The sequence below is a fragment of the Taudactylus pleione genome, unplaced genomic scaffold (assembly GCF_031769625.1).
Source record: "Taudactylus pleione unplaced genomic scaffold, aTauple2 ptg000977l, whole genome shotgun sequence".
NCBI classification, from domain to species: domain Eukaryota; kingdom Metazoa; phylum Chordata; class Amphibia; order Anura; family Myobatrachidae; genus Taudactylus; species Taudactylus pleione.
The window spans coordinates 5,687,144-5,711,722 of record NW_028285378.1 but is presented as its reverse complement, the minus strand read 5'-3'; the positions used below and the strand labels follow the sequence as shown (position 1 = coordinate 5,711,722).

At 47.5% G+C, this 24,579-nt stretch overlaps 1 protein-coding gene across 3 annotated transcripts in view; it reads right to left on the bottom strand.

Moving 5' to 3' along the window:
• The window catches only part of KALRN (kalirin RhoGEF kinase), a 1,228,991-nt gene that overhangs the window by 130,007 nt on the left and 1,074,405 nt on the right, over positions 1 to 24,579 (bottom strand). For 2 of the 3 annotated variants that reach the window (XM_088460751.1, XM_088460750.1), the window contains one exon: positions 19,528 to 19,766. In XM_088460751.1, coding sequence (XP_088316877.1) covers positions 19,528 to 19,766 — 239 coding nt within the window. The remainder of the gene's footprint in view (positions 1 to 19,527; positions 19,767 to 24,579) is intronic. The other variant, XM_088460749.1, reaches the window with a different exon arrangement.

Genomic DNA, 24,579 nt, shown 5'->3' with positions numbered 1-24,579 from the left:
GTAAGTTTGGTTGGGGAAGGGAGAACGGTGCTGTGAGGGGATGGGAGAGGGGTCTATGCTGGGAGTGGAGAGCGGTCTGAGCTGTGAGGGGAGAGCAGTCTGTGCTGTGAAGGGGGTCTCTGCTGAGGGGTCTATGCTGTGAGGGAAGAAGGGTCTGTGCTGTGAGGGGAGGGGGGGATCTGTGGAGAGGGGGGGGGTCTGTGCTGAGAGGGGTTCTGTACCGAGAGGGGACAGGGGTCTGTGCTGTGAGGGGAAAAGGCTTCTTTGCTGAGTGAGGAGTGTGCTGTGAGGGCAGAGGGGGTTTATGCTGTGAGGGGAGAGAAGGTCTGTGCTGTGAAGGGAAAGGAGTCTGTGTTGAAAGTTGTACTGTGTGGTGAGGGGTTCTGTGCTGTGATGGGGAGAGAAGGTCTGTGCTGTGAGGAGAAAGGGGTGCTGAGCTGAGAGGTCTTCTGTGAGGGGAGGGTGGTCTGTGCTGAGTGGTGTCTACTGTGTGGAGAGAGGGGTTCTTTGCTGTGAGGGGGAGGGGGTCTGTGCTAAAAGGGGAGAGTGGTCTGTGCTGTGTGTAGAGAGGGGTGCTGGGAGTGGAAAGGGGTCTGTGCTGTGAGGGGAGAGGAGTGCTGTGCTGTAAGACAGGCATAGAAGGGGGCAGTATGTGGTGCTGTGAGGGGGCAGTATGTGGTGCTGTGAGGTGGGCATTAACTGGGTCAGTGTATGCGCTCTGGAGGGCTCGGTGTGCTATGAGGGTGCAATGAGTGAGCTGGCATGAAGGTCAGTGTGCTGAATGAGTGTTTGCTGTGAGAGGGCAATGAGTCAGTGTGATATGGAAGGGACTGGCAAATGAGAGCTATAGAGGGGGAAATCAGTGGGGCCAAACTCAGAAAAGCTTAGCAAAAATGTGTGTATAATACATACATAGTCGATGTTTTAAGGTCGCGGTGGACTTTTTCTTCAGGGTGCTGTACAGCGGCATGAATTAGGATAGTGCTATGGATTATTTGAGAGAGGGGGCCCCAAAACAGGTATCTTGCCTAGGACCCCATGAGGTCTAGCGCTGACCTACATCACTACCTGTATTATCTAGTAATTTGTATTATAACCGGAAAGGACAATAAACATGTTATAGGTAATAACAGAACAAAAGGAGGTCACATTCTAATAGGAACGGTGCAAGTCTCTATAAACTATTTTATTACCGATTGGACGGTATGAAAAAATCATGCATACTTGTTTGTTACAATGATTCAACGCCAATGATGATAGGTCTGCGTTCAGTGGGGAGAAATCTCTATGGGGAGAAATCTCTATGGAAGTCAATATGGGAACCGCGACATTGTATCTACTGCTGTAACCACAAGGTTAACCTCAATTAACCTCAATCCCACCATAGACTTCTCCCCACTGAAGTCTATGGGAAGACACGCTGGCCGCACACAACCAATCAGTGAGCTGCTCTGACGGAGATGCCCGCTGATTGGCTGGTGACTCCTTCAATGACGGGGTACACGTGTGCCCCGGTCATTCGCGCAGAGTAAAGCAATGTGGAAACACATAGCTTTGCTCAGTCCAGCTTGGATTCAGTAGCACCCGTTTTTTGTTTTAACCCCATGGATGCCTACCTGGAGAAGAGGACGTGAACTACGCATAGGAGAGGAGAGTATGGATTTTTATAGGTACCCCTATGGATTACTAAAGATACTAGGTGAGTATGTGTGAGAGTGAGTGCGATAGTAGGTGTGCATGTATGTTATAATTAATGTTACTTTCACGGTGTATGGTGTGTTTTTTATCGTATTGCTTTGGTTGTGGAACTACAAGTGCCAGCGGGCCCGTAATGCCCCGCATGCTGGTATTTGTGGTTCTCCAAATACCAGCATGTGGGGGAGGCTTGCTGGTACGTATAGTTCCACAATTAAAGACAATATTTATCCATTTATTTAACACTACACACAAACACTGTCAACCCGACACCCACCGCCCTAGGCCAGGGGTACCCTGGAGAGGTGGACCCCTTTACTAGAGGGGCCCCAACTGACTGACTAGCGGTCAGGGCTGATGCTGCGGTTGGGGGGCCCGGTGAAAGGGCACCCCTGGCTGTGGCATCAGTCCCCCGTTAGAAAGGGTCTGGAGCTGGTTTTAAATATAGGGGTAACCGCACGCCAATTTTCTTATCCCTATATATAAACTAGCTCTGTCCCTGCTGCCTGGTGCTGGTTCTTAAATTACAGTGGAACCCTACATATTTTTCCCTGTAATTTTAAGAACCAGGACTGGCTGGCAAGTCCGGTGCTGGTTAGTCTTTTGGGAGGGACCTCACGTAATTTAAAAAAAAAAACATGTAACCCTTTTTTACAAGTCTTAACACACAAGCAGCAAGCACATATCTCACTGTTATGTGCAGGCTGCTAGCTCTGGAGAGATTTGCTGAGAGAAAACACTGCTGTCTCGGTTGAGTAATCTCCTGCAAAACGAGTTACTCAGAAGAGATATCTCGTTCTGCTTCACCATCGGCAAACTCGTTTAGTCTCAAATCGCCTGTTGGTAAATTTGGAATAAAAAAAGTGATTAAATCACCCGAGTTTTGGCGAGTTCCAGCGAGCTGAATCACTTGGCAAATCGGGACCATCTCGAATCTTAGTAAATTTACCCCCCGGAGTTGAAACACCTCTTGGTGAAGAGACCATTCCCCTGGATGCACGTCATGACGGCTGAGGAAGTTCGCTTCCCAATTGAGAACTCCCGGTATGAACAATGCCAATATGGCTGGGAGATGGACTTCTGCCCATGTCAGAATGCGTGACACCTCTGTCATTGCTGCCTGACTTCGAGTTCCTCCTTGATGGTTGATGTAAGCGTTGTGGCGTTGTCTGACTGAACTTGCACTGGTTTTATATGAAGCATGAGTCTCGCCAGCTTGAGGGACCTGAAGATCGCCCGAAGTTCCAATATGTTGATTGGCAGGGCAGATTCCTCTGCTGTTCAACGACCCTGAAAAGAGTGTGGACTGGTCACTGTGCCCCAACCCCTGAGACTGGCATCCTTTGTCAGAATTACCCAGTTCAGAATCCAAAAGGGGCGCCCTTTGGTGAGATGATTTGTCTGCAGCCACCAGGACAAGGACAGACGCACCTCCGGAGAGAGCACCATCGTCGGCGCTTTTTTCTGATTGGGTAATCCATTCCACCTGGAGAGGATCAGCTTCTGCAGAGGCCTGAAATGAAACTGGGCATATTCCACCATGTTGAATGTCGACACCATGGATCCCAGCACCTGCATTGCTGAGTGGATTGACACCCAGCGACTGTGGAGGCATATGCGTACTCGCGTCTGTTAACTGGAGACCTTTTCTGCTGTCAGAAAGATTCTCTGCTGTTGTGAATCCAACAGAGCTCCCAGACGGAGCATCCTCTGAGATGGAGTCAAAGATGACTTCTTCCAATTGATTAACCAACCGTGTGTCTGAAGAACAGAAACTGTAAGCTGCAGATGGTGGTGAAATACTTCTGGAGATCCTGCCAACAGTAGGAGGCCGTCCAGGTATGGTAACAGTCGGACACCCTCCCTCCGCCGTGATAGCCATAACTTTGGTAAACACCCGAGGTGCAGTAGAGAGGCCAAATGGTAGAGCCCGAAACTGGAAATGTTGCTGCTGTATAGCAAACCGGAGATAACGCTAGTGAGAGGAAGCAATCGGCACATGTAGATATGCATCCTGGATATCCAGCGACCCCATAAAATCCCCAGATCCCATAGCCAGTGTAATTGAGTGTAGGGTTTCCATCCTGAACCGAGGTACCCTGAGGAATTTGTTCAGGGACTTGAGATTGATAGACCGATAGGATCCGTTCGGCTTCTGAACCAGAAACAGAGTGGAGTTTCCTCTCTGAGGTAACGGGACAGGTACAATGACCCCTGCTTGAAGCAAGGTTTGCATGGCTTTCTGGATCCGTAAGGCCTTGTCCTTGTCTGACAGAGGGCCTGCGCAGAAAAACTGCTGTGGAGGTCTTCTGTGAAATGAGAGGGCATACCCGTGAGAGACCACTTCTCTTACCCAAGTGTTTGTGGTGGTCTGACACCAGCACTGAGCGAACTAAAGAAGTCGGCCTCCCACCCTGGGATCCCCCAAAGAGAGGCCCGTCCCATCAAGCTGAGGACTGTCGTCGGACTTGGCAGCCGGACGTCTTGCACTCCAGGCCTGCTTCTTGGGTTTGGCAGTCTTTTTGGGGACTGCCTGCCTAGGAAAGGATTGTCTTAGAATTCGCATCCGCTCTCCAGGAGCGCAGCCATAAGGAACAGCAAGCTGACACAGCACCAGCCAAAATCCTGGAAGTCAAGAGACTGATATCCAAAGCCGCTTCATTAATATATGCGGCTGAATCGCGGAGATTACCCACCAGTCACCTGATCTCTGGAGACGTCTGAAGGAAAGGATTCCTCTAGGGAGTCTGCCCAAAATTCCAAAGCCTTGGCCACCCATGATATAGCCATGGCTGGCCTGGCAGCTGCTCCTGAAAGGGAATAAATTGATTTCAGGCAAAGTTCCACCTATCCGTAGCATCTTTTAGGGAACATATGGATGGCATAGTAGTGTAGCACTTTTAATTAAGCGTGTAACATGAGAATTCACCACAGGAGGTGTTTCCCATTTAGTACAATTTTCCTCAGGAAAAGGGTAACAGGTAGCCAACCGTCTCTAAGGCTGGAATCGCTTCCCAGGCGATTGCCAAGCCACTGCCATATGATAAACCAGCTGATCAGATAAAGGAAATTCCGCAGAAGAAACCTTTATTTCTTTAAACAGAGCATGCCTTGACCGGGGAGCTGGTGGTTCGTCCTCCTCTATGACTAAGACCAAACGGACAGCTCGTATCAGAGCAGGAATATTAATCTTAGACGAAAAGCCGTTTTCGGCGAAAAAGTTTCGCCGGTGACGTCATTTCGCCAGCGGAAACTTATCCCCGTATTCAATTGTGGCGACTTTTCGCTGGTGCGGAAACGCAATGCACTGTACCCGGCGGAAAAGTTTTGCCTATGAATAGCTGTCGAAAAAAAAGTGCAGGTGCCCAAAGGTATACTGACTAAAAAAAAACAACTAAAATAATTAAAAGAACCACCCCAAAAATTGAGGGGGCGATAAAGTACAAAGTTGGAGGACAAACTTAAAAACTAGGGAAATAGACTTTGGGGGGGTCTGCAAGTATGGGGGAGTTTTTTTTTTTAATTGCAGGTGGTTGCTGAAAGTGAGTTTTTCAAAGTCTCACTTTTGTGATTTTTAACCAAGCTGGCACCCATTTTCATGTACCCCAAATTAGCTGGTACCAGTTATTTTTAGGGGTGTGCACCGGCCACTTTTCGTGTTTTGTGTTTTGGATCTGGATCTTTCTTCGTGTTTTGGATCTGGATTGGTTTTGCCAAAACCACCCTTCCGTGTTTTGGGTTCTGGGTTTTGTGTTTTGGATCTGTATTTTTTTGAAAAAAAGCATAAAAACAGCTAAAATCACAGAATTTGTAGGTTTTTCTGCTCCTATGCTATTATTAACCTCAATAACCTTAATTTCCACTCATTTCCTGTTTATTCTGAACACCTCACACCTCACAATAGTGTTTTTATGTCCAAAAGGTTGCACCGAGGTAGCTGGATGACTATGCTAAGCGACACGAGTGGGCGGCACAAACACGTGACCCATCTAGGAGTGACACTGCAGTGGCAGACAGGATGGCAGTTAGAAAAACTAGGCCCCAAACTGTACATAATGCAAAGAAAAAAAAGAGGTGCAAGATGGAATTGTCCTTGGATTATGTTGTGTAAACAGGACATGCACACTTTAACAAAACAATCATTTCAGCGCCATGGTCTGCCACACAACTGTGGCTGAAATGATTGGTTCGTTTGGGCCCCCACAAAAAAAGCTGGCAATTAATGTGTCCCTGCACAAACTGGCTCAACTGAGGCAAGATGTCATCCTCATCCTCCTCATCCACCGATTCCTCACCCTCTTCAGTGTGTACATCCTCATCCTCACAAAGTATTAACTCGTCCCCACTTGAATCCACCACCACAGGTCCCTCTGTACCTTCTGGAGGCTGGTCTCCCTGGAAGAGCTGATAATTCATTTTGATGAACATCATCTTCTCCACATTCTGTGGAAGCAACCTCCTACGCCTTTCGCTGACAAGGTTCCCGGCTGCACTAAACACTCTTTCGGAGTACACACTGGAGGGGGGGCAACTCAGGTAAAATAGAGCCAGTTTGTACAGGGGCCTCCAAATTGCCTCTTTTTCCTGCCAGTACAGGTATGGACTGTCTGACATGCCTACTTGGATGCTGTCACCGATGTAATCCTCCACCATTCTGTCAATGGTGACAGTATCATATGCAGTGACAGTAGACATGTCAGAAATTGTTGCCAGGTCCTTCAGTCCGGACCAGATGTCCAAACTTGGTCCTGCCTGCCCTGCATCACCGCCAGCGGGTTGCTTAGGATACCTAAGTTTTTTCCTGGCAGCCCCAGTTGCGGGAGAAAATGAAGAAGGAGCCGTTGACGTGTCACGTTCCGCTTCAGCTGACAGTGTGTTCACCAGCAGGTCTTTGCACCTCTGCAGGCTTGTGTCGGCCGGAAAGAGAGACACCACATAGGCTTTAAACCTAGGATCGAGCACGGTGGCCAAAATGTAGTGGTCTGATTTCAACAGATTGACCACCCTGGAATCCTGGCAAAGCGAATGAAGGGCTTCATCCACAAGTCCCACATGCCGAGCGGAATCGCTCCGTCTTAGCTCCTCTTTCACTTTCTCCAGCTGCTTCTGCAAAAGCCTGATGAGGGGAATGACCTGACTCAAGCTGGCAGTGTCTGAACTGACTTCACGTGTGGCAAGTTCGAAGGGCTGGAGAACCTTGCACAACACGGAAATCATTCTCCACTGCGCTTGAGTCAGGTGCATACCCCCTCCTTTGCCTATGTCATAGGTGGATGTATAGGCTTGTATGGCCTTTTGCTGCTCCTCCATCCTCTGAAGCATATAGAGGGTTGAGTTCCACCGCGTCACAACCTCTTGCTTCAGGTGATGGCGGGGCAGGTTCAAGAGTGTTTGCTGGCGCTCCAGTCTTCGGCACGCAGTCGCTGAATGGCGAAAGTGGCCAGAAATTTTTCGGGCCACCCAAAGCGTCTCCTGCACGCCCCTGTCGCTTTTCAGAAAATTCTGCACCACCAAGTTTATTGTGTGAGCAAAACATGGGACGTGCTGGAATTTGCCCAGATGTAATGCCCGCACAATATTGGTGGCGTTGTCAGATATCACAAATCCCCAGGAGAGTCTAAGTGGGGTAAGCCACTGGGCGATGATTTCCCTCAGTTTCTCTAAGAGGTTGTCGGCGGTGTGCCTCTTACTGAAACCGGTGATACACAGCGTAGCCTGCCTTGTAACGAGCTGGCGTTTCTGAGATGCTGCTACTGGTGACGCTGCTGCTGTTGCTGCGTAAGGTGATACATCTACCCAGTGGGCTGTCACAGTCATATAGTCCTTAGTCTGCCTTGTTCCACTTGTCCACATGTCCGTGGTTAAGTGGACATTGTGTACAACGGCATTTTTCAGGACACTGAGGACACTTTTTCTGACGTTTCTGTACAGTCTCGGTATCGCCTGCCTAGTGAAGTGGAATCTAGACGGGATTTGGAACCGGGGACACACTACCTCCATCAATTGTCTAAATCCCACTGCACTAATGGCGGATACCGGACGCACGTCTAACACCAACATAGCAGTCAAGGCCTCAGTTATACGTTTTGCTTCAGGATGACTGCTGTCGTACTTCATCCTCCTCGCTAAGGACTGTTGGAGGGTCAATTGTTTAGTAAAAGTAGTGGTGTTCCTTCTTCCTCTCTGGGATGATGAACGACTCCCAGCAGCAGCAACAGCAGCAGTAGGCGTAGCAATGCAGGATCCTCCGGAGGAATCCCGGATAGGAGAGTCAGTCATGCCAGTGACATGGCCTGCAGGACTACTTCCGATCCTGACTAAGGAGGAAATTGACGAGGAGGGAGTTGACGGTGTGGTTTGCAGGCGCTTGGATACAACAGGACAACGGGATTTTGGTGTCCCTTGACTGCTTACGGTCTTAGCCAAAGTTTCTGAACTTGACAGTAACTTTTTATGAATGCGCTGCAGGTGCCGTATAAGGGAGGATGTTCCTAGGTGGTTGACGTCCCTACCCCTACTTATTTCACCTTTACATATGGTACATATGGCAAGATAGTTGTTGTCCGGATTTGGATAGAAATATTGCCAGACCAAAGAGGTGGAATGTTTGGTCTTCTGCCCAGGCATGACCGTGATGGGCTTTTTCATCCCACGGACAACAACTGTCTCCCCCGGAGCCTGATTTAAACAAACCACATCACCATCAGAATCCTCCTCGCCAACTTCCTCCTCAGCGCCAGCTACACCAGTATCCTCATCCTGTTGTACTTCAACAGTGACATCTTCAATTTGCATATCAGCAAGTGGACTGTGGGTGCTCCTTTCAGCACTTGCAGGGGGCGTGCAAATGGTGGAAAGAGCCACCTCTTCCCGTCCAGTGCTGGGAAGGTCAGGCATCGCAACCACCACCACACTTGGACTCTCCTTGGGGATTTGTGATATATTCTTAGAAATCACAGTTCTTCGCTGTGCTTTTGCCAGCTTAACTCTTTTGATTTTTTTAGTGGGAGGAGGGCTTCCATCGTCATGTGAAGCTGAACCACTAGTCATGAACATACTAGGGATTGACCTTAGCCGTTCCTTGCCACTCCGTGTCGTAAATGGCATATTGGCAAGTTTACGTTTCTCTTCAGCTGATTTAAATGTCTTTTTCAAGGTCATTTTCCTGAACTTTGCCATTTGGGATTGTATGTGCCCTCTACTATGACATTGGGCATCGGCCTTGGCAGACGACGTTGATGGCATGTTATTGTCTATGTCATGACTAGTGGCAGCAGCTTCAGCACTAGGAGGAAGTGGTTCTTGATCTTTCTCTATTTTATTTTTATCAGAGAAAGTTTGGTCCTCCATTTATGTTATATCAATTTGATATATACGTGCGGCTAAACACAGAAAATAATTTTTTTTTTGGTTTGGACTGGAGTGTACTTTCGGGGGTTACAGCACCCTTAACGGTCAAGCCAGCCGGCCCTTTACTTATGACACAGGCACACGCTTGGCACTACTTTGTTGATGCACGTGCGGCTACTGCGCACACAATTCACAAACACAGAAAATAATTTTTTTTTTGGTTTGGACTGGAGTGTACTTTCGGGGGTTACAGCACCCTTAACGGTCAAGCCAGCCGGCCCTTTACTTATGACACAGACGCACGCTGGGCACTACTTTGTTGATGCACGTGCGGCTACTGCGCACACAATTCACAAACACAGAAAATATTTTTTTTTTGGTTTGGACTGGAGTGTACTTTGGGGGTTACAGCACCCTTTAACGGTCAAGCCAGCCGGCCCTTTACTTATGACATAGGCGCACGCTTGGCACTACTTTGTTGATGCACGTGCGGCTACTGCGCACACAATTCACAAACACAGAAAATAATTTTTTTTTGGGTTTGGACTGGAGTGTACTTTCGGGGGTTACAGCACCCTTAACGGTCAAGCCAGCCGGCCCTTTACTTATGACACAGGCGCACGCTTGGCACTACTTTGTTGATGCACGTGCGGCTACTGCGCACACAATTCACAAACACAGAAAATAATTTTTTTTTTGGTTTGGACTGGAGTGTACTTTCGGGGGTTACAGCACCCTTAACGGTCAAGCCAGCCGGCCCTTTACTTATGACACAGGCGCACGCTTGGCACTACTTTGTTGATGCACGTGCGGCTACTGCGCACACAATTCATAAACACAGAAAATAATTTTTTTTTTGGTTTGGACTGGAGTGTACTTTGGGGGTTACAGCACCCTTTAACGGTCAAGCCAGCCGGCCCTTTACTTATGACACAGGCACACGCTTGGCACTACTTTGTTGATGCACGTGCGGCTACTGCGCACACAATTCACAAACACAGAAAATAATTTTTTTTTTGGTTTGGACTGGAGTGTTCTTTGGGGGTTACAGCACCCTTTAACGGTCAAGCCAGCCGGCCCTTTACTTATGACACAGGCGCACGCTTGGCACTACTTTGTTGATGCACGTGCGGCTACTGCGCACACAATTCATAAACACAGAAAATTATTATTTTTTTGGTTTGGACTGGAGTGTACTTTCGGGGGTTACAGCACCCTTAACGGTCAAGCCAGCCGGCCCTTTACTTATGACACAGGCGCACGCTTGTCACTACTTTGTTGATGCACGTGCGGCTACTGCGCACACAATTCACAAACACAGAAAATATATTATTTTTTTAGCACTTGGGGGGAGCACCCCTGATGGACAGTGCACCCCCTGGACAACACTACAGCACCCCTTTAGGACTGGGACACTGCACAGGACTTTGGACTTATGGAGAACTGACTGCACAACACAGTCCAGCCAGCCCCTATGGACTTTGAAGTAGTGGACACAGCCCCTATTAACAACAGCAGCACAGCACAACACAGCCAGCCCCTATGGACTTTGAAGTAGTGGACAACAGCAGCACTACACTACACTACACTACACAGCCCTAACTCCCACCCTCCCTCTTCACTGTCCACAGCCGAGTGAGAAAATGGCGCCGACGCGGGTACCTTATATAGGATCCAAAACCCGCGAGACTCGGAAGGCGGGATGATCACGTTTTGCCTCGATTTCAGATCCGAGTCAGGCGGGATAAGTCGAGTCTGACTCGGATTGGACTCGGATCGGGGGGGCTCGGGGGGGTTCAGATTTCAGAAATCCGAACCCGCTCACCCCTAGTTATTTTCACCCAAAAAAACCTGCTAAATGCTACTCTTTATTACTTGTGCAAAGACGCTAATTAGCAGCTGTTGAGATCATTTAAGTAACCCAAATACCTTCAGCAGGCCTATTCGAGGGTATCTATAGTGATGCCCAATGTCAGTGCATCTTTTGGGGGGTGTCAGGCTGATTTTCGCAAATCTGACAGCACTTTTCACCCGTTTGCATTTCGCCGGGTGCCGTTTTTGCCGATTTCTAATTGAATACGGGGATAAGCAGGGGCACATGCGATACTTTTTCGTATGGAAATCCAGAGATGTCGGCGAAAAGTCCGGCATGCGAAAAGTCCAGGATTTTTCGTGTCTAATTGAATATGCCCCTTAGTCTCCACCTCCCGTGGAGGGGGCTCGGAGTCAGAGATATCTGGAACCTCTTCGTCATCAGACGTCATGTCGTCATCATTTAGTGTAGACTGAGATGACGCCATATGTCTTTTAAAGCAAATAAGATAAGGGGAAAAGGGAATATCCTAAGCACTGGTTCAGAGCACAAAGGTTTATTTAAATTGAGGTAGGTATAAACCAAAATATATCAAGATACAAGAAATGATTCTAACAGAAAGTCTCTATATAGGGGTGCATCCTTGAGAGTGGTGTGAAACGTGAAGTCAAAAGAAGAAAAAGAACTCTCTTTTGTGGGGCACTCAACCTACCTATATTAGTTAAAACTTAACCTTTAATAATATGCTAATAAAATATTATAAATATAATTGATAAGACATGTCAACACAACATCTGCAACAAAAAACAACATATAGGACAAAGACAAACATTTCGTTTTGCCAAGAGTTTAATTCAATTGGCAGAGTGATAACTGACTCAAATGACCAAAGTTAGAATATGTCCAACCGATGGTTCCAAAATTGTAGTAGATCAAGATATGGTGGTCATGATACTACTAGGCAGGTAAATGGCGAAAGTATCAGAAGAAATATACCAGGGTACAAGATTCCCTTAGTTTCTGGCGTAAATGACCACCTAATTAGATTATGGTTCTGTACATTAAGGTTTGTAAAATGCTGTATGTCTTGCAAGAAAAAGAAATCCTATCATATAAAAACCAGATAGGCGTTATTGTATATATATTCACATCGATGAATCTCTAGACAACAGTACAGTTAAGCAGCAATATCAGGATAATAAAGAAACAAGTTGCGTGATATAATTCTAGAATATCACAAATATTCTTCTAAAAATGTAAATTGCTCTATGTCTTTAAAAGGAAAAAATCCTAATAGTATCATATAGGCACCTAATAGGCGCTATTGTGTTCACCTAGATAAACCTCCAGACAGACAGTACAATTGAGCAGCAAAAATAATCAAAACAATAAAGAAAGCAGATTTTATGATATAATTACCAAAAAATCACAGGTATTCTTCTACACGTGTATGTCAGTATTATGGTATTGGAGCGTCCACATTGATTTAGCAACATAGATATATTACACATGTATATTCACAAACAACAGGCACTTGCTAATCTTTTCCCAGTACCTAAATAATTTTTTATCTTCATATAATCTTTTTAAATACAACAGTCTCTGCAGGATCACCCATCGAAGAAGCCTCCCAGCGAAACAATTGAATTCAACTCTTGGCAAAACGAAATGTTTGTATTTGTCCTATATGTTGTTTTTTGTTGCAGATGTTGTGTTGACATGTCTTATCAATAATTTTTCTAATATTTTATTAGCATATTATTAAAGGTTAAGTTTTAACTAATATAGGTAGGCATATGTCTTTTGGCAAGTCTAAGGGGTTTTTCACCCTGCAAAATAGCCTGGAGGGCAGTAGAGATGTCCGCCAGGCTCTGCACTGTATTAGAGAGTGTATTCACCCATGGAGGAGGCACGGGGGTGACCTGCATGGGTGCAACCTGTTGAGGTAGTCCGTGTGAGGGAAAAAACGACTGCTGTGGGAACCCATCGGGGGAAACACAGGACATCAATGCCTGAGCAAAGGACACCCAAGGAAGTTCCTGCAAGGTGGCTGAGACAACAGAGGGGCATGGAGGATTATAACACCTCACACATAATCCCTCTGGCACCATGTCTCCCTCACCTAAACCTGCAGCACATGACTTGCATGACAGCAGAAATTTGCACATTATCATCACTCTCAGACATAATGGCAGAGAAGGATGTGCACACTGTATGTGACAAACCACACATAAGAGTATAAATGTGAGGTATAATAAACAACCTGACAACACCATGTACTGTAAGGGTTCAGAATAATGGAAAGGTATAGTAATATATCTGACAGTATGAGTAAGGAAACACAGACAGACAGCGCTAGCACAAGTCACAAACAATGCAGAAACACCTGCACAATAGCACTACAATTCAACTACGCAGACTCAGTGTCTGGTAGGGTATAGTGCTACATACACTGACCAGAAGGTGAGGTATGTAGGGGGGCCGGGCTCCGCAACGTCCTCAAAGAGCTGCGACAAGCCAGAGAAAGAAAATGGCCGCCAGAGACCTCAGAGGGGGTGTGCCCGTGGGAGGAGTATTGGATCAGTCAGGCCAGACCTAAGCAGAAGGTGTGCTGAGCTGAGGGGAGGAGCCGCTGAACAGGGAAAGCTGCCTCTTCTGGCTGGCAATTAACCCCTGGAATGCTGGTTCCCACGCCAGCATACAAGTCCCTGGTGGTCTAGTGGAAGCACAGGGTTAGTGGTATGCCTGGCTCCACTGCCGTCTTCCATGGTCTGTCCCTTGAGACCCGGAGGAAAAGACTGCTACACGCCGATCACCGCAAGTGGTGATCCGCTCTTACCTACTCCCCGTAAATCTGGCCGCAGTTCTGGAAGTCCAGCGAGGTCTCGCTAGCACAGACCCCGGGGTCCCGCCGAGATCCCCAGATCAGTACTGGCGTTGCGGCGCCAGCATGGTGACGGATTGGCAGCGTGGACCTCCAATAGACTGTCCGACGCTGGCCGCTGTGAAGAAGAAAATTAAAAACTTATTTTGGGGTTGTAAACAGCCCCCTGCTGCGTCTACGGTGACCCAACTCCGGCCGGGCACCAAACGAAACTAAGGTGTGTCTGGCTCGTGGGTGGGGTATAGGGGGAGGTCCAGTGCATCCTGGGAGTTGAAAAAATTAACTACGTGGTGCCCGGATGTCCTAGCCATCGCCTCGTCTACACCCCAAGGTCTCCCTGTGGAGCCTATGGACCCTGAAGAAGAAATAGGATTTTTGGTCAACTTACCATTGAATCCTTCTCTTAAGCAGGCTGGATAACACTGGACAATGGGATTGTAGGTTGGGACTGGAGCTGGCACTTAATGAAACTGTAGCTTTAAATCCTAAAACCCTCCCCCCTGCAATCCCACAATCCCAGTACTTCTTTAAAAGAGTCCGAAAGGAACCCCCTGGAACTGTTAGAACAACCAAACAAACCAGTAGGGAAAAAGACGTCCAAGAACCAAAACCTTGCACGACTGAGCGTGAGGTAGTTACATAAAAATTCTATTTTCTCTTGCAGCAAGGCTGGGGAACACTGGACAATGGGACATTAAGACAGCCGCCCACAGGGGAGGGAACGTTCAGTCTGCATGACCGGAGAACTGTACGCCCAAAGTGGGTGCCTCCGGAGGCAAAAAACCTGAAACCGTAAAAGAAATTAACAAACGTGCTGACAGGGGACCAGATAGCCACACGACAGACCTGTGCTGCCGAAGTCCCGTTTCGCGCTGCCAAGAAGATCGCCAAAACCCTAGTGGAATGCGCCAGAACACCTAGTAAAAAGGGTTTGGACCTTGATAAGAAAGGTTAAACGCCGCTGGAAATATAAGGCCGAAGCCTGTATAGTCACAAAATGAAGTAATTAATTGGCCTCCAAACCCCTTCAGAAGGAAAGCCAAGAAACGTGAGAAGCAAAAACTTGTAATGTTCACATCACAAGAGGTAGAGTTTCCAAACTCTGAGGTAAGTGCGAGAGAAAAACAGTGTTCGGGCTTGCAGCATAGTACAGACCACCGAGAGAAAAAAAAACGTCAGCTTTCCAATGCTTGGCCACCAAAGCCAAGTCGAGAAGGTCCTTGTGTACAAAAAAACCCAGACCTTGTTGCAGCAGGTCTAAACGAAGTGGAAGACGCCACTTGGGACCTACTGACCGCTTGAGAATGTCCGCGCACCATGACCAGCGTAGCAAGCCTGGAGCCCCTAGGATCTCTCACTCGGGAAGCCTTGATGCACCTGGAAATCTGAGGGAACAGTGGGGCAGGCTGAAACAGAAGCGCTAGATGAAACTTCCATGGAACAGTCAAAGCATCCATTGCCGATCCCATACAAACCTGTGGAGCCTTGAAGACGTGTTGAGAGGCCATGAGATCCCCCAACGGAAGACCTCGCATCTGAACAAACGGTAAGGAGACCACAGGACAGAGAGACTACTGCCTTGGGAGAAACATGGTTCTGCTGATGAAGTCCGCTGCCCCATTACCGGTATAATCACAGATGAGAGAGTCGGAAAAAAGGTCTCCACCTTTGTGCTGATTTGTGCTGCCTCCACCAACACACCACACTCTTGGGCCTCCCGGGTGACATACATATGCCACCGCCTTGCAGTTGTCCGACATAGGATAGACAATGCCCCCAAGAGAGCCAGGAAAATGGTTCGAAACTCGAGCCCATCGATCAGCTGAGTTTTAGCGGATGGCGACCAAAAAAGCAATTTCACGGCTCCTCAGTCTAGGAGACTCGCATCCGTGGTCACAATGAGCCAATCTGGAGCAACCAAAGATCAGACCTGGAGGAGAAGAATGGAAACCATCCACCGACGGAGAGAAACAAGTGCTCACGGACAGAACAAGAAACCGAGATGAGAGTAATGCCGAGCAGCACTTCCAAATTTGGAGAAATACCCACTGGAACTCATGAGAGTGGACCTGGTTAACTGAATGGTCACTAAGTAGAGACCATCATGCACAACAACCTAACGTTCCGCAAGATTGACGGACGAGGCACCGACAGAACCGTTGAGACCAAGTTCGGTAGGGTCCATGCACTGTCCACCACAAGAGAAACACCGCTGGACAGAGATGTCGAAGGCTACCCCCACAGAGCTGAAGGCGCAGGCAAGAAAGCAGGAGAGACCTTGCGAAAGTCGGGATACAGCATTGATCTGAAAGTACTTGAAACAAGCGACCTAGGAAGTTCCATACCTGTGAAGCCAAAGTATTCTTCACTAGCAGAACATCCGAAGATGGCAGAGTTGTGATACCTTCTATGTGCAATAAGCGTGGTATCACCGATCTTAGTTTGTTGCAAAACAGAGCTGGAACTCCACCGAACGGTAGGGCCCGGCACAGACAGGGGGCAGATTCAATTGCCGACTGTAGAAGAAAGACGACCTGCCCAAAACGGAACTTGAAGATATGCGTTCCAGACGCCTAGCGAGTAGTTGTTGAACTCCGTGCTTTGGATCTCTGATCGTAGAGAGTTCATTTGAATTGTACTACCCACCCCCTGGTGCTCAAGGCACGAAGATACAAGGTCAGCCAGAATGAGCTGTTCGGCATCTGAACCAGGTAGGAGATAGAACCCCAGTTTCTGTTCTTGAGGCAGAACTGGAGCAAAAAATAGCCGCCCAAAAGGAGTGGAATGATAACACGTCCAATGGCACCGTGTTCGCAACTTCCTAGGGAAGAGCGATGTTGAAAAACAAAAAGCAACGCCTTGGCGGTAGACCTCCGAGGTCCAAGATGGAACTATAGTGAATGATGCCTAGCACCCAGGCATTTGAAGACGTCACTCAATGGTCTCCGAAATAGAGCAACTGCCTTACAATTTGCACGCGAACTGGGTAGAGAGAAAGATACCCTGTTAGGCACTGGGCTTCCTTGGAGCCATATCCCTAGAACGGTGAGTGGTACTAAAAAACAGACTCTGGAAACCGAACCCCTGCAGGCTCAGCTTTTGGCAGATTGACCTTCCAAGGATGCACCACCCCGAAAGGAGGAGCATAAACTTTGAAACGCTGACCCTGCCGGTAGGGTCCGCCACATGAAGAAAAATTTTTTCACTGACAACGAGGAATATGGAATCTCGAGTACTGGCTAAAAGAGAACATCCTTACCAAACAGAAAATATTGTAAGGAACAATCTGGTTATGCATGCACATGTGATGCGCAGAACCAAAGAACCCTTCAAGCCCAAATGTCCATAGCTGATACCCATGAGCTACTGCCCCGTCTTGCATGGCCTCCCACACAAAGTCCGCAATGTAACTGTCCCACCAATACAGCAGGGAATCCCAGGGCGAGTCATCATAAAGCCCCTCAACTATATAATCAGCAGAAGTGACCATAGCACATGCTACCCATTTCGAGGCTCGCCAAGGTGAATTAAGACCCCAGAACCTATTAAAACAGATAGTATTTTTAGCAGGTGGATCCCTAAAGGACGCTGAGCCCCGAACAGGAAGGGGCATGTGTTGAGCTAAAAGGCTGCCACAGCGACAACGATGGGAAGTGCTTCCACTTGGATACCTAATTTGTTGGAAGCAAATGTGCGAGGAACGGAGACCTCTTAATCCGGTGTCTCCTAGGCCACCCTGATGAGCCTGGAAAGAGTCTCCGAAGAGAAAGGTAATGACTTTCTGTTGCCAACGCTTGGACAGACCCAGAGCGACCGCTTGGGAGTCCATATCTAAACCACCTAGAGAGTGGCACACAGCAGTGATGAGTTGAATAGGACAGTAGATCCTCACCCTTAGGGACAGTGCAAGTCTTTGTAAGTTCCTTTGCATGCAAGCAAAACTTCTGATGGAGCCCTAGAAGGACCTCCAAGACCACCCTCCAGCTGCATAGCAGAGGATTCATAAAAAAGCGTGCCAATGAGAGGAACCTGTCTTAAATCCTAATGCTGCAAAGCATGGAGCCTGAGTGGGACATACCGTAGCTTAACCCTATAAAAGGAAAGAAGGCTGCGACAGAGATGAGGGAAGACCCAAGTCTGAACTTTGTCTCCCTGTGAAGCACAACCAGCTTCCCCAGGGCGGAAAAGAACCCGCTGAGAGCCGGAGCCCACGCAGGTTCCGCCCTGTTGGATACAGCACACCAGATGCCGGCTCTTCATCGTGCCCTATAAAACCAGGGCCCCCGTTGGCAAATGCAGGTTTGATTTACTTAAGTCAAATTAGGAGGCAGAAATGAAAAGCAACTAATACAAAACACAGCTAATACATAGGCAGTTAATACAATTATAAGTGTGCAGAACTTCAGGAGACAACATCCAAAGGTGGAGGGGAGACTAGTTTAGCATTCAGGTAAAGAGCAGCAGAACTTGCAGTCCCTGCAGAGGAATGATGTCTGTGGCTGAAGGCAGGGCTGATAGACCATGCTGCTGCAGGAGGGGGAGTGCAGCGCTAGAAGCTCCGCCCCCACGCTCCCCATTAGTGGGGAAAACACAGGTCAAGCGCGGTTCACACGGGCAGCATGTCAGTGCACGCGTGCACCCCCTGTTCATCTGGGAGGGGAACCGCCGCAGAAACCTGCCAAAGTGGTGGCCACCATCTTCGACCACACCCTCCACGTGCGCTGGTCCCCGGGCCAGATGGTCTCAACTGATACCAGAGTGCTCTAGGGAGTCACCGCTGTCACACTCAGTTTGTGCGCTGCTACAAGCAGCCCTCTAAGACGTGCCTTACTCCTTGAAGAACAATAGCATTGTGAGATTGCAGGAGGAGGAGCTTAAGATTTAAAGCTACAGTTTCATTAAAAGTCAACTCCAGCTCCAACCTACAATCCCGTTGTCCAATGTTCCCCAGCCTTGCTGCAAGAGAAACACTAACTATCCTGCGTAACCTGAGGGTTACTCAGATCGCCAATGTTTTCGCAGATGATCAGATGCTGCATCCTTGGATGTAGGAGTGGATAACAGAAGCTTGCAGAAGGCGTCTATTTACACAAGACGCCTACTGCAGTATTAGCATATTTACACACAGAAGCTTCTTCCAAAGACGCAGCTGCTGTGTACAACTGCGTCCACCTCTGAATCAGGCTCTATGCGACTTATTGGGAATTTTATTAAAAAAAATATTAGTAAAACTGTTCACAATTCTATGAAACTTTAAGAAAATGTTCCATAAAATAAGCATTTCGAGAGGATAGAAATATTTTTAATCGTAAGATGCCCTTGTGGTAGGGTCTCGTCTGCCACAAGCCCCAGTGAGCTTCTGGCTCTAATAGAGCCGGAAGCTCACTACTGACATCACTGGTGATGTCAGTAGGGCCGCCCACAAACGGCAGGCGTTCCTACAGGAACGCCTCCGTTTGTCCAGCCACCACCCCTCCCCGCTTACAAAATGGGGCGAGCTGTCGATCAACATCGACAGCAGCCCCGTTTGTAGCGAGCCCCGGAGCGAGAGAATGTCTCTCTCACTATGTGGCTTGCGCAAGCACATTGCGCACGCCACGCGTGCGCAATTCATAACCATCGACCCGCTTGCGAGCAGGTCTGAATCAGGCCCACTATCCATTATGTATGTAGCAGTCCCCAGCAAGGTAAGTATACATATATACATTACATATGTCTATGTGTTTCAATAACGGCATTGTGTACCAAGAAAAGACATAGATGATTTAACTGGAACATTAATTACCTGGCTCAAGTCATACTTTTCTGACGGCTGGTATAATTCATACCCTGGGCTGCCATTGGAGGTAGTTATTTTCTTTTGCGGTAAAGACTGGTTCCGGATGGGGAGGTTGACATACTTTTCGGAGCTAATGGGTGTGGTGGAAAGTGGTCTGTTGCTGGGAGTGGGCGCACGGCTTATCTGGGGCTTGTTTATGGCTGCGTTACTTTCTTTCCGCTGATATTCTATCGGCGATTGCAAAGCTGGAAAAGGGACAGAGAGGAACATTGTCACCCGAAAGGCATATATTAACTCATGAATAACATGTTTACACGGGAATTCAATCAGCCGCAAGTGCTTTAAAGTGCGTAAAAGTGAATTTCGGCAGAACATTTTTTTTGCACTATTTAATTAGCCCACAAGTTAATGCGTGATAATTCTTCATAGGATTTAACGCAAATGTATTTTCAACTAATTCTGAGCAGGTACAAAATTGGGGAAAATTCCTATTTTATTTATTTATTACCAGTTATTTTTATAGCACACACATATTCCGCAGCACTTTACAGAGAGTATTTGTCCATTCACATCAGTCCCTGCCCCAGTGGAGCTTACAATCTATGTTCCCTACCACGTGCTCACACACACATACACACGAGGGTTAATTTTGTTGGGAGCCAATTAGCCTACCAGTATATTTTTTGAGTGTGGGAGGAAACCGGAGCACCCGGAGGAAACCCACACAAACGCAGGGAGAATATACAAACTCCACACAGTTAGGGCCATGGTGTGAATCGAACCCACGACCTCAGTGCTGTGAGGCAGTAAAGCTAACAATCTGTGCTGCCTATTTTAAGGTAAAAATGTTGGGACTTTGTTCAGAACCACTGGGACACCCTCCTTAATGACTAATTAGGCAAAAAAACAAATTAATTAGCTTAATTTGGCCAATAGTGACGTAATTTTTGGGGTGTAAATGTGCAAAGTTCAAAAAAATGGGTTAATTGATGTGGGACAGGTATATGGGGGTGCTGTATGAATGGGGTGGATGTTAGAGGTGTATTTTGAAGGTTTTTTTAAAAAATGGCTTAAAATTACACAAATATATAGTTATAGGCATTTTAATACATCCCCAATTAAAGTAGAACATTTTGCAAAAAAAAACACTTGCTTTCTATTGTTTTTTCAGTGTTTTACAAAAATGCATATAACAGCCATTTGACACAATTTAAGACCCCAAATACTTTTATTATGGCCAGGAATAGACTTATATACTGTTATCCTATTTAAGTTTGCCTTTTTTGGGGGTACAGACAGATTTCCCCATTTTCACCTATACTTATTGCTTGTAAAATTGCAAGAATTATTGCCCGAATGCCGGAAGATAACTTTTCGAATTGAATTGTGCGTAAAACTGAAGTGCGCATACAGGCGAAAAGAGAAATGAACAGGCGATAGGTTTGATAAGAAAACGCACTAAAAGTTTACATTTTGTTGCGGCTAATTGAATTACTCCCTTAATAATGTAACTAGAATACTGGCAAATTATTTTATTAAAATTAAAATGAATTTGTGTTTTGAGTAGATAATGAGAAAATTCTATGTAACTGGGAAATTCAGCCAATTGGGACTGTAAAAGGAAACACAACTCAGCCCTGTGATAATAAGAGTTATGGTATAACATAGAGTACCTTTGTTAACTCTTTTTCTTCGAGGTCCATAGGGTCGACAGTAACTACCTTGGGGTATGTAGTTGGAGCGATCCAATGCATTAAACAGCATTGAAGCTCCCAGCATGCACTGATCCCCTTCCCTATATACCCCGCCTTCAGCCACAGGCATTCAGTTTGTAAACAAGCCTAATGGCAAGAGACGGATAGTGGAGAAGGAAGTACAATGTACACAAGAAACACTCAACATACGAAGAGGGAATCAGTGATACAAAAAGGCCAAAGAACAGATCCCAACTGAGGCCAGGTGCTTCAGGGTGGGTGCCCTGTGGACCCTATGGACCTCGAAGAAAAAGAGTTAACAAATGTATGTTATACCATAACTCTTATTTTCTTCTTCAAGGTCCATAGGGTCTCCTGGAACTACCTTGGGGACATCCTAATATAGTTCCCTTAAGGGTGGGGACGCTCCTGCGCAGAGGAGAATCCACCGCCCAAAGGAAGCATGCTGGGAGGCATAAGTATCAAATGCATAGAATTTGATAAAAGTATTGACGGAAGACCAAGTGGCTGCCTTGCACGGCTGTTCAGCCTAGGCGACATGTCTAACCGCCCACGATGGTCCCGCAGACCGAGTGGAATGTGCTGTCACCTTGTTTGGGACAGGGAGACCAGCCTGTGTATAGACCTGAGAAATAGTCATACGCAGACAGCGAGCCAAAGTCGGTTTGTTTGCTGGCCAGCCTCGTTTGTGAAACCCATATAACACAAGAGCAAATCTGATTTCCTGATGGAGTCAGTACAACCGATGTAAATACAACCACATCCAGGGTAGCTTCACCTGTAGACAGGTCGGAAGACTGAAAGGCCGGGACTACAATTTCCTCATTTATATGAAAACGGGAAACCACCTTTGGAAGATAACCTGCCTTAGTACGGAGGACAGCTCTATTTTGATGAAAAATCAAATATGGAGAGCGACATGACAGTGCTGCCAAGTCAGAAACTCTGCGAGCTAAAGAAATAGCGAAGAGAAAAAGTGTCATCGCTGTCAGCCATCGCAAGTCCACCGTATCCAAGGGTTCAAAGGGAGGAGCCTGCAGTGTCCTGAGAACCAAGGATAAATCCCACGGTGCCACTGGAGGGATAGATGGAGGTTGCAGCCGAAGAACCCCTTGCAAGAATGTTCTAACATCCGGCAGAGGTGCAATTCTGCACTGGAACCAAACTGACGATGCAGAAACCTGGACTCAAGATTGCCAGGCGAAGACCTAAGTCTAATCCAGCCTGAAGAAAAGCAAATATTCTTGAGACCTTAAAACCTTTGGATCATATTTTCTGTGAGAGTACCAAAGAAATTATGAATGCCAAATTATGTGATAGATACGGGTGGAAGCAGGCTTCCTTGCCTTCAGTAGCGTCTGGACCACAGAGGCAGAAAAACCCTTGGCCTTTAAGATGGAAGGACTCAAAAGCCATGCCGTCAAAGCCAGCTGAGGTAAATCTAGATATAGGCAGGGACCCTGCACTAGCAGATCCGGCTGTAGAGCAGTGTAAGTGGACTGTCTATGGATAGACATGTCAGATCAGAGAACCAATACCTCCTAGGCAAAGCAGGGGCTATTAGTATTATCCTGCCGCCTTCCTGCTTGAGCTTTCTGATGACTCTTGGGAGGAGGGAGATTGGAGAAAACAGGTATGCCAACCTGAAGTCCCATCTCGCTGCCAGAGTGTCCAGGAAGGCGGCTGAGGGGTCCCTCGTTCTGGACCCATACCTGGAGACCTTGTAGTTGTGACGTGCTGCCATGAGGTCTACGTCTGGTAATACCCACTTGTCCACCAGGAGTTGCAATACGTCCGGATGAAGAGCCCATTCTCCGGCGTGTATGTCCAGGCGACTTAGGAAGTCCGCTTCTCAGTTGAGAACTCCTGGGATGAATATTGCAGATATTGCTAGAAGATGGCATTCTGCTCACAGCAAAATTTCCACCACTACCTTCAGGGCAGCCAGACTTCGTGTGCTACCCTGATGATTGATGTAGGCCACTGTTGTCGTGTTGTCGGACTGAACCTGGACAGGCCTGTTCTGTAGGAGGTCCTGCGCCAGTATGAGCGCTCTGTGCACTGCACAAAGCTCCAAGATATTGGTAGGTGACTTTCCTGAACCGTCCACCTTCCCTGTCACTGCTCCCCATCCTCACAGACTTGCATCCGTGGTGAGAAGTACCCATTCCAGTACCCATAATGGGCGACCCTTGTTTAAATGAGTAATTTCTAGCCACCAAGCTAGGGAGAGCCGAACCTCTGCCGAGATGCGAATCATCTGAGACTTTATCCGATGATACGGACCATCCCAATAAGCCAGGATCCATAGTTTCAGGGACCTGGAGAGGAACTGGGCATAGGCCACCATACCATGGAGCCCAGCACCTGCATTGCCAAGTGTACTGACACTGTTTGCATGCAGAGGAGACTGCACACACGTGACTGTAGTGCCACAATCTTGTCTTCTTGTAGAAGAATCCTCTGTCCCAGAAAGTCCAGCAATGCCCCCTAGTGCACCATCTGCTGAGTTTGAGAAAGAGATGACTTTTTCCAATTGATTACCCAGCTGGTAATGCTGCTGATCTACCGCCAATCTCAGAAAGTCTTGGGGGGATTGTGCAAATGGCACATGCAGATATGCATCCTGTATGTCCAGGGATACCGTGAAATCTCCAGGCTCCATCACCAGCATAATTGAGCATAGGGTTTCCATACGGAATTTGGGCACCTTGATGAATCTATTGAGAGATTTCAGATTCAATAAAGGGCGATGCGACCCATTTGTTTTTTGAATCAAAAATACATTTTAATAATAACCCCTTCCCTATTGCATCACAGGGATGGGGACTATGACTCCTGACTCCAGGAGAGCCCCAATAGGCTCCCGGTAGCCCGAAGCTCTGACTGGATCCAAAGGCAGGGTTTTACCAACAAACCTCTGAGGGGGGTGCCTTAGGAACGTGATGGCGTAACCATGAGAGACCAGCTCTCGAACCCGTATCCGTAGTCGTCTGATGCCAGGCCTGGGCGAACTGTAGAAGTTGGCCTCCAACCCTAATATCCTCCAGGGGGAGGCCCATCCCATCAGACAGTAGGCTTACCATCTGGCCTGGAAGCAGGACGTTTAGTTGAACAAGATTTCTTGGGCTTCCTGTGGGAATGACTGTCTGGAGGAAGACTGTTTCTTTGCCCTACCTTGTGGGCAAAAGGATGGAGATGAGGACTGCCTAAATTTAGGGGTAGTCATGGATGGCAATTCAGCAGACTCCGGTGTTGCCAAAGAAGTCATTGTCATCCAGTTCTGCTGCAAACAGTACTATCCCCGCAAATGGTAAGGATTCGAGGGCCTTTTTGTACCCTG